At 43.1% G+C, this 18,425-nt stretch overlaps 1 protein-coding gene across 2 annotated transcripts in view; it reads right to left on the reverse strand.

Annotated features, from left to right (window-relative positions):
- cmip (c-Maf inducing protein) overlaps positions 1-18,425 on the reverse strand; it is a 76,134-nt gene that overhangs the window by 15,095 nt on the left and 42,614 nt on the right. For both annotated transcript variants that reach the window (XM_015368030.2, XM_006641169.3), the window contains exons 2-10: positions 12,586-12,711; positions 10,938-10,988; positions 8,850-9,011; positions 6,666-6,707; positions 5,682-5,744; positions 3,834-3,914; positions 2,845-2,948; positions 1,899-2,003; positions 136-492 (exon numbers count right to left, since the gene is read on the reverse strand). In XM_015368030.2, the coding sequence (XP_015223516.1) occupies positions 136-492; positions 1,899-2,003; positions 2,845-2,948; positions 3,834-3,914; positions 5,682-5,744; positions 6,666-6,707; positions 8,850-9,011; positions 10,938-10,988; positions 12,586-12,711 (1,091 nt within the window). The remainder of the gene's footprint in view (positions 1-135; positions 493-1,898; positions 2,004-2,844; positions 2,949-3,833; positions 3,915-5,681; positions 5,745-6,665; positions 6,708-8,849; positions 9,012-10,937; positions 10,989-12,585; positions 12,712-18,425) is intronic.

The raw sequence follows: 18,425 nt of genomic DNA on the forward strand, positions 1-18,425 counted from the left end.
TCTAGTCATCAATTACAGTCTGTATTTTCTAAAATCATCTTCAAAAAGGACCTTTGTGCCTTGTTAGAGTAACACTGGAGAGGCAGGAAGTGCTAGCAAGGCAACAAGCGAAGGAGGAGTGAAGAAGGAGCTCACAGCATCTTGAGTATCTCCACGTAGCAGGCCAGCACGCGGTCGGCCTGGGCATTGAGCTGGATGGCCAGGGTGCTGCAGGTGGGGCTGACCAGCAGGCAGTCGATGAGGTTGGGCTCGCTCTCGCTGCCCGCCGGGCCCTTCAGCTTCTCGGCGTTGGCGTTGTTGCGCTCCAGCTCCACGTGGATCTCGCTGGAGTTGACGATGACGGACTTGATGCGGGCCTCCGCGGGGGTGGCCACCTCCTGGGACACCAGGTCGGGGTTGGCCCTCATCAGCCGCAGGGGCAGGTTGGGCTTGCGCTCGCACTGCGGCTGGCACCCGTTGCGGATCTCCTTCAGGCTGGGGGAGTTGTCCCGGCTGGGCCGGCAGGGGAGGAAAGGGGGCTTGTCAGACCTTGCCGGGACACACTGCGGACAACCCTGCGGGACTCCGCTCTCGTCTCGGTCACGTCGAGACGCATGGCAACTTTCTGCTGTGTTTGAGCATCATAAAAATTCTAATCTTTAATATAAAATACTAAACAGCAACTAATACAACCATGGAACCTTAAATTAGTCACAAAGGATTCTGGTATGCAGCTAGGCCTGTTTTTTATGGGTTTATTTTACGCACTTTAAACTACTTCACGCCTAGCTGAAAGTTCATCGCAAAGCTCCCTGCACCATGCGTATACAAGACATATTTAAGAAATTCAACTTTCAAAACAGTCTATAACTTCTAAAATGTGGAGGAGATTTTTTAAAGTCTTACATTTTTAAACTAATTTATAACAAAGAGCAATAAACACATTTATGTGGCTGACATGCTTATCAACAGTGACTTAACAGGGATACTCCAGGGTTAAGCTAAGCTATTGCCATTTAAGAAAAATGCACATTGCTGACGGAGGCCTAAGGATGTTTCCAAATGTTCACAGTAGATTTTATTTTCTACCGAATGTCATATTTGGCAATAGAGCCTCCTCTGAGCTCTCTAGGAGACTAGGTATCAACACTGTTGATTTGAGATGATATGAGGATAAATAACCCTATGAGGTAGCTAATGCAAATATAGGCAGCATGGAAACAATGCAGCATTTTCCCTGGACACCAGACACCGCTAGAGAAATCCCACTGCAAAGTAATCATGTAAAGGTTAACAAAGTTCTTTTCTGTAGGTAGCCAACGTTGTGGGAGCAATAACTAAGATTTGTTTCCTTCATTTCCGTGAGGACCGAAGAGTGCTCATTATTATTACAAATGGGTTTAATACAATCCACATCAAAACCACAAATCGGGCCCTATTCTTGAAGAAAGGTTCCAGAAAAACCCAACTGAAATGAAGGATTCGGCCAACAAAAACAATGCTCTTGAAATAAATGTACACAAAATCAAAAGCCAGTCACGAAAAAAAAATCACTGGCAAACAAGTGTTCCCTGAACAGATAACATAAAAAATGTACATGGCAGGTCTACGAGATGGCACAGGGAAATAAATGCTTCGTTCTTAATGCCTACAGACTCCTGCAACAATACAGCTGCAAAACGACGAGGCAGTTTTCCCAGTGTATTTCCTAGCCCGCAATGCAAATCAGTCTTCCATGTGAGCATCTGCATCAGACCCTGCACGCTAACAGGTGCTGCATTTACTTTCCATGTGTCGTGTTGTAACACACGCGTAGTGCCTCCAGGCCCAGGGTGTTCACATTGTTATACTGTAGCAAGGCCCTGCATATCGACACCCTGCCTCCTTACAGAAGTGGTGGCAGAGGGCGTGGCACTGACCTGTTGATGAACTCCTCGTAGCAGGAGTAGATGGCAGCCAGGCAGACAGCTACGAGGTTAGGCAGTACTCTAGGATGCGGGCACTGACCAGTCGGCCCATGCATGCTGCAAGAGAAGACACCTCAGTTACCACTGGAACCACCTCCAATCTTCACAGCTACTAAACCTGATCCCGGACATCCACATTCTCCACACAAGTGGGAAACAGACTCTGATCCCGAAGTCCTGAAATGCTAGATTTGAAATCCAGCAGATTTTCAGTGTACCTTTACTTTCCAAACAGATCTGCACCTAGGGGGAGGGTTACAACTGATCCAATTAACTCCTGGGTCAGGCAGTGGACAACTAGACTATACAGCAGACACTTTAACTCAGATATGTATTTTATTCTGAACTTACAGAACCAAAGAGAACAATCATTAAATGCAAATGTAATAATTTACAGTAAGCTGTTCACTTACCAATAGCCAAAATGCCAGTCTCCAAGCTATGTCAATGTATTGTTAAGCATTTTGAATGTTTACTGTACAAGTCTTTTTTTTGTTAAAAGACATAACATACCTGCTTCCCGAATTTTAACTATCATTAATAGATACAGAACCCAACCTCTCGCATAGTGAAAGGTATTATTACAGCTAGGGTACTTTTTGTTATTCCAAAGAAATACAAAGACAACTGTTTAGAAAGTGACCCATAAGAAAATAACATTTGAATCATATCACATGAATTAATAAACCGGTGGCATAACTTGGCCTGATGAAGAATATGACATCTCATGCAAGGCTGTAGATCAGGGCGGTTTTTCATACTGCTGTGCAAACGTGTTTCCCCCATGTCAGCTCCTAGTGAATCGGGCCTTTGTGTGAGCCTGTTATCTCCCTGGCCTGGAGCTCGTTCCTGAGAGCTGACGGAACACGTGCTCAGTTACGCGGCCCGGCTGCCTCACCTCTGGATGAACGTCTTCACCACATCCATCCCCGCGTTCAGCTCGTTCAGTGCCAAGATGTACTCCTGAGTGAAGAGGCGCAAGCGTGGACATTTCCCGAAGTCCTGAGAGGGAGGAGTGGCACAGAAGGGACACAGACAAGGTGAAGACCTGGTTCTGTATCGGAAGCCCTGTACAACCCTGATTCATTCAGCAGCCCCGACAGAGAACCCCAGCCTTCTCTGGCTGACACGCATTGCTGTCGTTTGAGTCCAACCACCCTGTATTTGCGCCTTACGTCTTCGACGGTTGGCTTTTCTGAACTTTTATTTAATGTTTTATTTATGTTTGTCTTCTTCGCACAAGGATTTGTATGTGCTGTATGTCTCCCTGTCTGTCAAGCAAACAGCAATAGTGATCTATCTACTGGATGCTCCTCTTGCTGACAGGACAAAGCAAGGACCCTGTCAAAAAATTTGGAACACCTCCTTTTACTTTTTCCTTGATTCCAAACCAGCTGGGTTCCACATTCATGTAGGTGTTTCCACTTACAAGAAATCAGCACTATAGACAATAAAATTCTTGTCTCTGACTGTACCCTCCTTTATAATAAAGCCCCCCTTTTCAAGACTCATATACACTCTGGTGCTGTGCCTTTTCAGGGGAGGGAACCCTCTACATAAGAACTACTAGGATCGTTAATTCCTTCAGCAGAAGAAATTAAAACCTTTTACAACTACCGAAAAGTGACTATTTTGCTCCTCACTATACAGCACCTACTGTATTTCTTTAAATCTGTACAAACATATGCAGTCAAAGATCCAATCATAAGTTTGCTCCAAAGGTCTTTCTCTTGATTCATGAATCTCATGTAGCCTTAGCTTCAATACCACAGATCCCATTTTCTATATTTAATAAATCCAATGAAACAGTGCAATTTCACACACCATTAAAGAGCAGCAGGCAAGGGCTAATTACGAACGAATAGTCAGGTTAACCGATTTACTTACCATATTGTGTTTGAGGATTCTCTGTACCACAGGTGTGAACACTTCAATCACCACCATCGATCGAGGGCGCTCTCTGCAGTGCTGGAAAACAGGGAAAGAGCAGAATCAACAAAACTGGTGAAACAAGTTCAGAACGGCCCTGCGAGATAACTAGAGCACTAACCTTCTTGCTGCTTTACATTGGATCTGCAATCCCAACACTTTAGCCTTTGACTTATAAAGGTGGGGAGAGTTTAGACCTGCCTTCTGCTATCCTGTTCCTGGTGGGCTCGTCTGCCTGCGGGTTTTTGTTCCATTGCATGTCTTGTTACTGTGTTTGAGTGGTTCCATTTACGGAGTCATCCCACTCTGAAGGTGATGGAGAGTCAAAGAGACCTAGAAAACCTGGACAACAAGGCCTGCAGGACCAGGATGGGAGAAATCCTGTTCGGCCCTCTCTCGGCTCCCCCAGTCAGGGACTTGCATGTCCCTTTGCAAAGGACCTTCCAGCCCTGGAACTCCCTCCTGCAGAGATATCAGGCTAGCGTGCTTACGATTCCCAAAGAAACATATCTTTTTGAGTTATCCTGTCAAGCTGAGATCTCTTCATCACTCTCGTTTTGCGCTTCCATGTTTGTTTAGTTAATCCTTGTGTATTTGTACTTAATGTGTTTCTTTGGATTTATTTTGTTTTGTGATGAATACTTCAAAAGGCATGAGGCTTTAAAGGTAAAAATAGTGAAGACGGCAGCGTTCCGCTGGCATATCAATCCAAGCAGAAAACTCTCTACAGAGAGACAGTTCCTAGTTTCTTTCAAGCAACATGCTTGTCAATCCCAACTCCCCTGAATAATTCCATTTTCTTCTAAGAGGAACAGAAAGGGACTGTAGGTTGGACATGAACTCAACACATAGCTCTATCAATATGTAACTACTGTATGATATATCTAAGAGATACGCTCCTATTTTTGGCAATAGAGGGCAGATAAATTCTTAGTGTACGCTGCTTCCTGTAAACTGCTACCTCCCTGCATGCCAATTTAACACATCTTGCTGCATATCTCTAAACTTTGCTTCACTTCTGAGTCATCTGCCATCCTCATATGTAAAATAAGCTTGCCTCAATTTCAAACACTGCAAATTCAGTCATTCACACCAGACTTTTAGTCCTAAAGTGGTCTGTATTCATCTCAAATGATTAAATTTTCATTCAGCTGATACTGGCAGACCTGTTGTAAAATCAATTTAAGTCAGTCATCTTGCAATCCGACTTTGCAAAACACTGTGAGATGGGGCTCACTGTGGAAAAAAGCTACAGAAAGTGTCACTGAAGTGTAGACTCTTGTCAAACCATTTACTGTACTGTATATCTCAGGCCAGTTCTCCCAGTTATTATTATATGATGGAAGGAATTTCACAGGGATGGAGATGTGTGTCAGACAGGGACATTTCAAGTCACCACCACACATACACCTGGACTCAAGAACTGCTCAGTCAACTCTGACAGAAATAGTCTCTTACATTATACATAATGGTTAGCAGCTTTAAGACTGCTCCCAAATACCTCCCACATTTTTTAACACAATGGTATTTGGAGGATAAGAAAGTTTTATTTCATTCATTCCATGCTATTTACAGTTCGTTGTGCCAAAGTCAGAGAGCCCAAATTTGTTAAATTGTTTCCTGGTTTCTATTAAAAGCAATTCTTTTCAACATTTATTTGGATACTGCGATACCCTAAAGTTGTTACATACTGTCCACAGATACAGGTGAACTTGCAAATCATGCATGCCTAGAAGAAGAAAAAATTCAATGCAAGGAGAATTCTCACAGGCATTTAAGAAAGGCCTCAGACACACGGCTGGTTACCTTGCAGAAGAATTCGCAAAGATCGGGTGGTGGGTGGTTATTTTCCAAAAGTGGTGCAACAGCCTGAAAGGAAGACAAAAACCAAATATGCAATGAATGACGCAGGTAGCTCCTCCATCACTTGCTGTCACTCACACCTCTGTCGGGTGTGCGACAACAACATCACTGCTGAACTGAGTCAACATTTCCGCTCCAAACAGCTGACTCAGTTGAGCAATGGATGACCTCGATCTCGGTGGGCTGTACAGAAGCTGGCTTTGTAAGTCTCTCCATGGGGGGGGGTCTTTCCTCCATGCTGCCTGGGGCAACGCATCTCATGCTCAGCGCAGAAAATAATCACTTCATTTAGAAACCAAGAATTAATGTTAACGGCATTCAGAGGATCCACATCCAGAGAAAACCAGTGGCGCCCATCGCTGGCATAGCAGCCCAGCAGGGTTCCTCTGGTTGGGTTTTATCTTTGAAACGGAACAGATTTTAAATTCATGCAGCACCTGATTGTGCTGACTACACACACGCAGTGCATCCCTATTTTCATTTCTACTGCCACCTACTCAAGCAATAGCAATAAATGTATGCATGTATTATATTACTAAGTGATCTCAAAAGCAATCTGAAATTAATTTCATAGTGTTACATTTATGTAAGACCAGAAGTCTTTCAGAAAAGTGTCATTTGAGGGATTCTACCACATTTTATTTCAAGTAAACAAGCAGATAAGTGAAATAATCCACAGCAATTAAAGGACTGCTTTACAGGTAAATTCTGGAAAGGAAAACCTATCAATTTGTCTGTGGTGGCTGGAAACGTGTTACTATATTGCTACTTTAAGGTCTAAAAAGTATATATAGTGGTTTTGGACAAAAATGGCAAAGTTGTTTCATATCATATCATCTGAAATAAATGCCATTTGGTTTACAACTTGACTTCAAAAATCCCATATCTGTGAAAGAACAAGCTGTTTCACCCATGTTCCTTGCGTACCATAATGATGTTTTCATGCTCCTGTGTGGTCAGGTTTATGTTCTGTAAAAATAAAGAAAAATAAAAGTCATTTCAACAGGTGTAATCCCAGATTATAAACCCCACTGTAATCCTCACGTGGGTTTGCAATGCCAAAATTTCCCAATGCCAAGGGGAATGTTCCACTTTGTGATGCTTAGGTGATCCCAAAAGGGCAGCACACGTTTACCCCCCAAAATCTGGAGACTGAATAAATTGAAGATTGCTCCAATTCTTTCTAATTCAGTAAAGAGATACAGATAGAAAACAACTCGGAAGAACCCTGTACTGAATGTGAATAACATGCCACAACGGAGAGTTATTTGTTCTATGCAGACACAATTCTACAGCTGAGACCAGTAAGTGCATTTCAACAACTTGCTTCTTTTTTTGTGGTAAACTGCCAGCTCTGTTAGTGCGGTTTCCTATTTGACAGCAATGGCTGCCATTAATTATCAGCAGCAATTCGTTGGCACTCATTTTTTAAACATATAGTCGTCAATGCATGGCCAGAAACGGCTTCAGCAAATTTAAGACTTTTGTAAGTGGGCAAAGGGCTTTTACATCTCCTTCAGAGAATCAGCTGAAAGCCACCGAGTGCTCAAATTAATGGTCCCACCATGAGCTATACAGCACTGTCAGCCTCTCTAGCTCTCTGGGCTCCACTGAGCCACAAGAGCCACCAATAGCAATAGTTCCGATAGCAAAAATAAAAAACCCAACCTTAGTTCAAAGCTGTAGAATGAAAATAGTGAAAGTCAGGGTGGTTACAAGAAGTGATTGTATAGATGGTCAGCACTGACAATGCAAAATTCTAGTGACAGTATAAGTGCGTCCCACTCCAGATTAAGAAGCCTGTTCAAACACAAGGTGTCTGAGGCACTGCAAACCTGCTCATCATTTCCTCTCATTTTTATAGCATTGCTATGCCTGCAAGGAGGGGAAAAATCTGCTTTAGGAAGAAGTTGCTGCTCAGCTATAATGCAAAGGGTGAGTCAGAGAGCGGTCTTCGAGTTTCAGAAGGTGAGGGCCTGTGCCACAGATTCGATTCTCACCAGAAATGGAGGTCACTGCGAGGAACAAGTACAAAGCCAGTGTGTTTCTGCACTGTAGTAAGGATTCATCTTTACTCCCAAAACATTTTTCCCTGGAACAAAAAAAATTCACCGGCCTCCTTGCTAATCATTAGCTCCTGTCAAAGTTTCCACTAGAGCTTCCTGGTTTTTACAGTACTTTTCATCAGAGCTCAATACATCCTCTGGCTTGGAAAGGCAGAATATACAAGGCCGCATAATCATTTATGACATGAGGGCTGCAGCCGAAGAGTAGATTAGATCGCAGTTGAAGTGGGGGAGGTGGAGTGGGGATAAACAGCACAGTGGGTGTTCAGAAGCTGTTATGCAAAGCAGTTGGGCAGGAATACCAGTGTAACATTTGATGACACACAGAAGCACTGTGCAAAAAGCTCCTTTTGGGAGGTGTTTCTCTCCACTAAACCCCATGAAAGGTAATGAAGAGGGGGGGGTCAGCTGTCTTTGCCAATGGGGAGAGAAATCCACAGTGAATTGTTGAGTGTAGTCAAACAAAGATGACATGAACGTCCCAGAGAGGGGGAGAAAACCCAGGCGAATGTGGTGAGAGCACGAAGACTCAAGGCCACATGGACGCAGAGTGGTTATTTGAAGCCCTGATGATAAAATCAATGTTAATCTTCACATCTCAGGCAGTGTCCAGCAGACAGTTCAGGAAAGGGGCGGGGACTAACAGGGAACCCTCGTGGAGGGGGCGGGGACTAGCAGGGAACCCTCGTGGAGGGGGCGGGGACTAGCAGGGAACCCTCGTGGAGGGGGCGGGGAGTAACTGGGAACCCTCGTGGAGGGGGCGGGGACTAGCAGGGAACCCTCGTGGAGGGGGCGGGGACTAACGGGGAACCCTCGTGGAGGGGGCGGGGACTAACGGGGAACCCTCGTGGAGGGGGCGGGGACTAACGGGGAACCCTCGTGGAGGGGGCGGGGACTAACGCACAGAGAAACGCAGAGGGCTGTTGCTGGTACAGTCGTTCCTATAGGTACAGTACTCTTGATCAGTCAGTAGCCAGTATTCCCCACTCTTCCATCTTGTTGCCTCGGGATGAAGGTCACCACAGAAAGCAGAGGAAATCCGTACCTCTGACAGCAGTTTGGAGACAATTTCCAGTGGGGCCTGGTGGATGGAGTCATCCTGCAGGGGGGAGCTGAGAGCCATGTCCACCAGTGTGCGGATCTCCTTCAGCACCACCTCCCAGCGGCTGGGACTGCTCAGCACTTTCTTGTACTTGTAGATCTTTTTCTGAAAGCAGAAACCAGATATGGGGAAGAGCAGGGAGTCACTCATAAAATAACCCACAAAATACCAAAGGCTTTTTTAGTAATAAAAAAGAACCCAGTACTTCACACTGCAGTATGGCCACATTTTATGAATAGAGCAAGTCAAAGTGAACAAAGCATGAACCCTACGACGTTTAATAAAAACAGTGAAACAGTACAGCGACACATCGCATTCTTTTTTCAGGAGAGTTAACCCTAGAATTCCCTAAAAGCTGCCAAGAAATTAAAACTTTAAGAAAGATGTTAGAAACAAGAGCAGGCCATTCAGACCATCTAGCTTGGTATTTAGTAACTAATTGATTCAAGGGTCTCATCCAGCCATCTACTGAAAGAAGCCAAAGTATCAGCTTCAACAACATGAAGGGGGGAGTTTGCTCCAGATTCCCACAAACCCATGTGTAAATAAATGCCTCCTGTTCTCAGTTTGAAATGCACGTCTATGTTGTGAAAGTGTTCACAAGTTTCTTTGGCATAAAAGCAGGGGAGCTCATTTTCTCTCTCTTTGAAATGGGCCTAGGTCACTGCAGACAGCCTGCACTTGAAACCCAGCCAGGCAACGTTGGGATACTGGGGCCCCTTGTGAGCCCCTAGAGGTGAGAGAAAATTTGAAGGGCTTAGGAGTAATTTTGACTTCCACAGAGGTGCAGAATTCAGGATGCTCCATTGTCACATTTGAAACCAGCCAAGGGCAGGAGGGTTAATTTCAGCAAAGCAGGCTGCCTCAGGTAAGACAGCTTTTTCCACTGCCACATGAACAAAACTCTCTTTGCACTGAGATAACATGTTCCTTCCTGCTTCCCCTGCAGCAAATATTGCAAATTACTGTTTCATTCTCATCCTAACGGTAATAGTAAAAACATGGTATTCACTGACTCACAGTAAATGGAGTCACATAGGAATTTATTTGCTCACAGAATTTCCATAAACTTTTATGTACGTGATACCTTATTTTTTTTATATCAGTGAAATAATTAATGTTTTTTGTAATTTTTTTGTGATTAGGGAATGATTATGACCTTATGAAACATTTTTTGTTCAAAGCCTTGCTTTATACATTACATTAACTACAAAGATTTATGCTGTACATAAGTACAATCATCCAGTTCCATCTTCACAGGGATGGATTTTCTTGAAACTATGATGGTGATACAAGTCACTTAAGCAAGAAATTAAAAATACACAATACAAAAAATGTTTTGGATGTACATGCATATAAAGAAATGTAAAAAGGTATATCAGTTTCTTCTTTTGCTGCTGCCATAATTCATTTACCTGAGCGTTCCCATCAGAAATAGGATCTGCCATCTCACTACGTGATTCTGCACCATGACTGCTACTGTTATAATGTGGTGGTGCTGTAACTTTAACAAGGGGTTTGTGCTACTAACGAAGGGGATTCTAATTAGAATTCTTCCATTGTATCTTTTAGTGAAGAGGGAAAAAAAAAACATGATTATTCAGAAAATAGTAATCTATTCTGTATCGCTCATTAAAATGTACTTTTCTGGTCATCTTTTTGAAATAATACAATTACAAAGAAACCAGACTGTTTTTCTTATTAAAACATTTTGACACAGCTGGTGTAGCGAGTGTTTACACCTACTTTTTCACTGTTTTGGCACAAGTTATTCGTTGTGTTCTTTACAAAACGATAGAGCCCCCCACCACCTCCCCACAGTGACCATTAGCCTAACGAGCAGAATATTAAAATAGTGTGAAATCATTTGGAAGAAACGGGCAGCCTTGCTCAGGGGGAGGGGCAGAACACAATGACGGAGATCACACTGCTCAGTATCCGAGGCAAGAATCCTGGGCAAATAGTTAGTGCATTTTGACACTAATCATGGTAATTGATTGACAAAAACAAAAACCAACAAGGTATTAATACCTTCCACTGCAGGGAGTGAAACCACTGATCCCGAAGATAGCTGTTGGCCGCCTAAAAGAAATAAAAAGGGTTTGTAAGACTGGGCAGATAAAAGTTTAACGAAGTAGCTGATGAGGTACGTGCGCTCGGGACCATAGTTCTGAAAAACATGCATGGTGGATCACTATCGCCGTTGTCCTACACAAACCATGTAATTACCCACTAAAGGAGGTCTGGCAGGCAGGTCTGTCCCCAAAACCATTCATGCTGCGATCTGATGTAAAGACACCCCAAAAAAGAATCAAACATCTAGAGGAGTTTAAAATCTCGGCTCCATCCCATTGAAAAAGCAAAGCAATGCACCAACTGTACTACAGCAAGCTCTATGTAGGTGAAGGACAGTTGAAATTGGATCAATAATAGGCCCACCCAAAAAATCACAGAGCTGCTGTCCAGAGAAAAATCAGTATAAAAAGTAGAGTCAGCTGGATACGCACTCTATACTCCAAAAACATATATTTTTAAAGGCATTCCAGAATCAAACCCAGGACCTAAGCGCAGTGAGGCAGCAACAAGCCTTCTTGACAATGGATGAAAAGCAAAAGCATATCCCTGGAGTGAAAACAGCAACTGGTTCTTCATCAGTCTCTGAATTTAAACAGACATGTATATCTGTACATTCAAAAACAGTGGATCAAAAAAAAAATCAAAAACAGTGGATGAAGTGTGTTCTTGTGCCCTTCATACCATGATTTCTAGTTTTAGTTCATGCTTAGAGAATGTTAACACTATAACATTGTCCCCATATGGAGAAGTAAACAGCTAACATAGGTTAAAGTTCACACAGAGGTGACTTCTCACTTGAGTGTGAGCAGATGAGTGTGAATCAGGTTTTCATGTGGTGCAAGTTGCACTTTGTGAAGGTGAACTTTAAATCTGGAGTTCTCTCTTCAAGGACAGCGCACATTTGCATGTATGTTAAAGCACGTGTTTCTCTGTTTTCTGTGTTTTGTTGTTCCTGACTTACAAAAACCTAGGTGTTCCACTGTCATAGAGACATGGGAAGTGCACAATTCGAACCTCAGAGCTGCCTCCGACCCGTTGTGATACCCTGAGCCTGTCTGATATCTTCTTTGCACTCTGTCTTTGGAAAAGATGGAAAACTGATGTTGTATTGTGCATTACACACGTGTGCAACTCCACTTGTTAATGGACACCCCTTCCCAGTCCCTGTTGTTGCCACCACAGTGCTTTGCTGCTACGCACTTGGAAGCACAACAAATATATACCAACGGAAAGATTTTTAATGCAGCAAAAACCTTCACCAAACCAGACAGTGACCGACTCTCTCAAATGCAGTGTGAGGACACAGAGAGGGGGACTGTTTCGAACTGGGCCTTAGGAAATGACAAATCAGCACGTGCTGACTTTCCCAGCAGTCTGGGATGGCTTTCAGTGTGAGAAAGTAGGCCATGAAGTGAGTGGGCAGTGCTGGCAGGGGGGATCTCGGGTGGGGGAGTAAGAGACGTGACCAGAGCAGGCTCTCTTGGAAAGAACAAACGCTTACATGGAGCCACACTGTCATGAATCTAGATTTGGAGGCAACATGAGTAACAGAAGGTTTTTTTTTTATTTCAAAACAGAGAGAAAGCACACTGTGGGCACCTACCTGCAGGAGAACAGTGCCTGCTGGGAATGTAAGTTGTAAACAGTATTTGGGTGCGTTTTCCCAGGAGAGAAGTTGCACGTCCTCAATAGTGCTGTAGGAGATGGCCGCTTCCATGTAACCAGTTGGCTGCGAAAGAGAGGAAGAAAAAAAGATATCAGGCGATTCAGAGAAGCTCTTGGCGCAGCAGGGTTCAGGCAAAGTCGGTTTCAGCTCGACTCATTCGTGTGCAATGATAGGGAACGCATCGCCATGGTTACCAGCGATGGTTCCCTCAGAACTGAGAAGGCCAACAGTTTAGCTAACTTGTCATTTTCCGTACAGGAGAGCTTTCCTGGGAACAGGAAAGGCAGATAAATCTCATCCCGTTTTTTTTTCCTGCAGCACCTCACAAATCACAAGCTTTAACAAAACGGACACTTATTTAACTTTTAATAAAATGCACATCCCTGCAGTTTTGCTCAAAATAAATGCAGAGTCGGAAATATGATGGGCCCGCTTCTCCCACAGTTGGAAAGCTGTCTGGAAAATTAAACTATTATCTACTAAAAAAGATAAAAAAATAACATAGTGTACTTAGAAGCAGCACTAATGTACTATTGCACAAATAATAGAATTACTTATTACCTGACCAATAACTACAGCAAGTGATTTTTTTAGCTAAAAATAATTTTACTGTCATTATTTTGCAAAACATATTTGATTGGCCAGACGAACATTTCAATGCACAACAATACTGACACTACAACCACAAAGACCCAGTGTACCCAACAGAAAACTGGAACGGACTGTTGCACTGGGAATTAGGGCTTGGCTGAGGTTGATGAAGTGGGTCCCCTCTTTTACATGAAGGGCTTTGAATCCCAGGGCACAATACATAACTGCAACTACATCCCTGATCTGAAAGAACCATTTTCTTCCTCTTTTCAACTTGTAAATGTATCTTAGTTACAGCTGAGCATAGCTATGGTGCCAACAGACCACCAGATGGCTCCAAAAGTCAATTACAAATCCCATAGGATACATTCAATATTCTAGTATTGGTTGAAATTTTGTTAAATTTAAAAGGTACATTATAAAATTTCCAAGTATGAATCCATTGGCAGTAATGAATCTGGATTCCAAAAATAGACACTGCATATATGAGAAAGTACATGAAGAAACAAGTCAATTTGTTTCAAATGTTTCAAAAGTCTTTGATTTCTTTTAGATACAAAACCTTGCAAGCCTCTCATCAGCATTAAGACAGATTCATTCTAAGTTACGGGCTAGTGCCACAACAGCTCAGCATGCCGACACTAGGAAGCCTGTGGTTTAACACAATTATAAGGCTCTCCTTTTCATAAAGAAACACCATTCTGACCAGGCCGTTTGTTAGAAAGCCTAACATATCCCACAGTTCTCCGCCTAGATTGCTGGGGTTGACAACTGCAAGCCTAAACCAGGGCCGATGACGTAAGTTCATGCTTGGAACTGCTGCAGACGGGCGCTGGGACTTGGATCAAAACCCTGGCGAGGATTCAATGGCCGAGGTCACTGTGGAAGTTTCAATAAAGGTAAACGTGCCCCTGCCGGGGCTTGTCTTTTACAGTGCAGCAACAGAAGATCTCTCTCTCGATAAACAGATAACGGACCGGGACTGGGAAGGCTTTCTTCTTTCGTTTGTGACCTCAACCATCATAATCAAAAGCAGAAAAAATGGCATGGGGCCACTAAAGAGACAAGCTCTGATTTCATGAAAAGCAGACCTCAGAAAGCTACTAGGCAGATGAATGGGGCGACAGATCTTTCAGAGACATTGCTATGCTGTACCTTTATTCAAGGATCTTGTTTATCTTTTCTTCTTTCTTTCCAGCCGGCATGCCTTTATGTCTCTAATCAATTACCAGGGAAACGCACTGAACTGTTCTTCCAATGTATTTTGAACAAGGTACAGCATGTTTTTTACCCCTTAGAGTGGCATATCAAAAAGGCACTGCAAAACTGACAACTGCAAAAATTGATTTCAACTACAGGGAACCAGACACCTAATTTTATTTCAATTGAATTCTGCAGTTCTGACATTATTTTATAGGACATTTGCATTATTTTTTTAATTATGGGAAGCTAACAAACTGTCAATTCTGAAGTTTATTTGGACTTACAGACAGTCTAAACTGGTTTACACAGGTTTCTGAACGAGGAACAACATTTCTACTCTAAGCCAGAGCCCTACACAGGGAAGCAAACTGCAGATCTGACTTTTATTCCGAGAAGCTCCCAAAATCTGCGGGACAGGGCTCTGCCCAGCTGATGTCAGCGTGATCTAACTGGAAGAGAAGAAAAAGTGAAAATCGGAAACGCTGCACTGGCTCCTTAACCCGGCATCCAAATCTGGCGACAGACACGATGTACTCCAAAAAGCATCTGAAAGGCAAGCCTGCCATTAATGCCTCACGTCCGAGGAGCACTAGTCAAGATCTTATCCAATTTGCATGCAGTGTTCAAAACATGCAACGCACTCGAGCTGTGTTCTTCATTTCTCTGCATTCCTAGAATCTCTCAAGACCAACCAGCCTATTTGTCTTCATTGCTCGGTAACAATAGCACTCTGCAGGACTGGGAACAGAGGGGCCTTTGTACTTCTCTCCTGCACTGCTTGTTGCGTTCCGAATGCCATAAATCTTAAATCGGAGCGGAGACCTTTGTAAACACTCAAAGACTTCAATGGGCAGGGAAAGCCGAAACCCAGGAACTCTCCTCACAGCTTTTTCCTTTTCACCCTGCCTTCTGTTGTTGAGGAAGGCAGAAAGAGACCACACTTCAGGGACAAACACCTTTAGAGGACCTGGCCTTTAAAAACGCCCTGTTTACATCGTCCAAAGCTCCTATTTACATAGTCCAAAGTCACTTCTCAAGTGTACCTTTTTATTTAACAAAACATTCTTTTACCTATTGGATCCAACTAAAAAAAAGACATATCAAAGTCTGTTTTCAGCAAAGCCCACGGGTACCACTTCATTCCACCTCTCGGTTTTGTGACCGTGTTCATTCTCCTATCATCAAACTTTAGAGAACATGGTTAACAATAAAAAAAGACCTGAAGTTCCATAAGACAGTGATGGCTTGCAGGTAATTAACCCAAGGAAAAATTCACCCAGCCATTTCTTGAAAAAATCAGCATATTAGCTTCAACAACTTGGACATAAATCACTCCTTTAAGAGTAAAGACAGACACAGAAAATGAGCATTCTATCAATTCATAGTACATCAAATGAAGAGCTGTAAAATTTCATTAATTAACAGACCTGACTGCTTTTAAATTAGAAGGATACACAATACCGCTTAGGCAATTCTCCTCCGCACATGGTCGACAGAGCTCTCTGGCACAAAGACCTACCTTTGGGTTTAACCTAACATGAAGAAAGTACTGTGAACAGCACTAAACAAAGCTTAAACCAGACACTGTTGACTTTGGATGCTTCGAAATATAAATTGCTCAGTTTTACTAGAGAACGAACATTTATTTTTAAATGACTGGTATTTAGCCATCGTACACATCATCGCCCGTTTTCGTATGATGAATGTTAAAATAACACTCACTCAGAGTGAAAATATACAATGCATATTTGAGTACTCTGTTGGGATATGCAGTATGATCCGGCAGACAAGCTCCCCAGTGACTTTTTAACAGTAACTATTTTTTTTTAAAACCAATTGCTGTGCCACACTGATCCCAAAAAGAAAGGAGAGAGGAGGGTCAGATGTACATGACTGGCCAAGTTAAGCTTGATGACCAGCGGGGATGTTTTTTTTGGAGGAAAATCTCTACAGTACATGGAAAAACTGTCGAAAAGCGCTGGACAGAAAGTAAAGCCACCCCAGCTGGATTGATTTAAATCCCAGAAGGACTATCTGCCATCATTTCCTGAAAACAAACCGGGAAAAATACTGGGGTGGGGTGGGGTGGGGGGGGGCAATCACTATTTGTCACAGTGAAAATAATTGTGATGCACAGCCATTGCAGAAACAATGCAAGGTAGAATTCGGATAGCCCTTGTGTGAAAGGCTGGCGTCATCCTGATATACAGGAAACGGTAATTCTGTCTTATCGTTTCAAGTAAAACTCCCTGCTTCTCCCACTCCGCAACGCCGCAGGGTGACAAGCATTCAGCACCTGACGGGCTATTCTCGGCTCCTCTTGTAAAGCTCGGGGTTTGGCCTTGTGTTTTCTAGGGGCCTGCGATCCAACAGGCATGCCAGCCGTGCCATTCCACCAGGACAAGACAGACACCACAGCTGCCCTCTCCCCAGCACAATGCGCACAACTCGCAGCGAGAGGGCAAAGACAACGAGAGCAGGCCGCGGGAAACACCCACAGAAACACAGCCACTTGACACACTCCAGAAAGGAAACAACCGCTGGTAAAAGCCTACTGAAACAATATACAATAAAAAAAACCACATAAAAAGCCCTCTGTTCCTTTTGCACCATGACTGGTCTTGGCGAGGTCACCTCCACACCTAACCCTTTAGCCATTTGTACTTTGTGTTCGTGGTATCGGTGTATACAAACAGCATGAGCATCAGGCATGATTTGAACCCTACTTTCCCTTTCCATCCCTGAACAACGTAGAATAAGACAAACTTTATATGTATATACACTATCCCTTGATAGCTACAGCAAGCCCACCCAAAGAGAAATGGGATTGTCCATGCTTCCCAGAATGCATTTACCTCCATGGCTCAAATATCTCTATGCCCATTAGTGGCTTCTTATAATCTCTCTGCTCAAGACCCTGCATAAAGCACAAGATCCATGCAACCCAGATACTGCTGTGTTTGACCCAGCTCCATTTTGTGCTTGCTGCTGTGTTGCTTCATCTGATATTAAATCGAGACGTTTGAAACTACGCCAAAGAGAAACCCCGATACAGAGGCTGGATACCTTCACCTAATTGTCCACATATCGTATGCTAAAGCTGGGCTCAAACCCTTTTTAGGTTTTGTTGCAATACAATGTTTTTAATCAGAAATACTGCCCCTCAAAACGTTCTTCCATTTTCCTACATCTGTTCATGAACACTAACCCAACAACGTTATCGTTTGCCGTTGTGTTACTATGGCAATCAGAAAGTGTGACAAGACGACTGAGGAGAATGAGCTCTATTTCAGTTAGGCTGTTGCTGCACACTCTTTTTTACAATCACTGCCAGGCATGTTTAAACCATTTGGGCCATCCCATAGCAGGGGGAAAACTGCACAAGAGGAGGAGTTCTGAGAAAGGAAATGTATTTGAACATCAAGACTATAACTGCTCACCTTCATTATTTCAATACATTTACTGAAACATGGCGCTCTGACAATAAAAACCCTGCATGTTATCGTAAATGCTCTTTTAAAAGATCCATTTAGTTTTAGTGCTCTTGCACTGCGGCTACAAAGGTCAGAGGCCTCTCCTAATGAAAATGGTATTTTACGATTCATTTGAAAATGGGTTCCATGCTCCTGGAGTGTCACTGTTACAATGGAACAGGACTGATTCTTAGAGACAAGTTATTCTTATTCAGGAACGGGTTACATCACAAAGACATCACGTGGCCTATATGCAGAATTATCAGCTGAAGATATGAGAGCAACCTACAAGGCAGTACAGATAAAGAAATTTCCAACTGAAGCAGATTGATAACAGAGAGTTATATCTATTTAAAGCCACATTGACTTCCTACTTTTACTCTTGAATGCTCCTATAATAACGCTCATATAATATGCAATAATTCTCCTAAGACAGAGCAGAAGCTCTTCTCAGAACATGTTGGGTTATCTTTTCTTGTTTCTTGTACTTTTTTAACAGTATGCAACACT

This window comes from Lepisosteus oculatus, chromosome 20, assembly GCF_040954835.1.
Source record: "Lepisosteus oculatus isolate fLepOcu1 chromosome 20, fLepOcu1.hap2, whole genome shotgun sequence".
Lineage (NCBI taxonomy): Eukaryota > Metazoa > Chordata > Actinopteri > Semionotiformes > Lepisosteidae > Lepisosteus > Lepisosteus oculatus.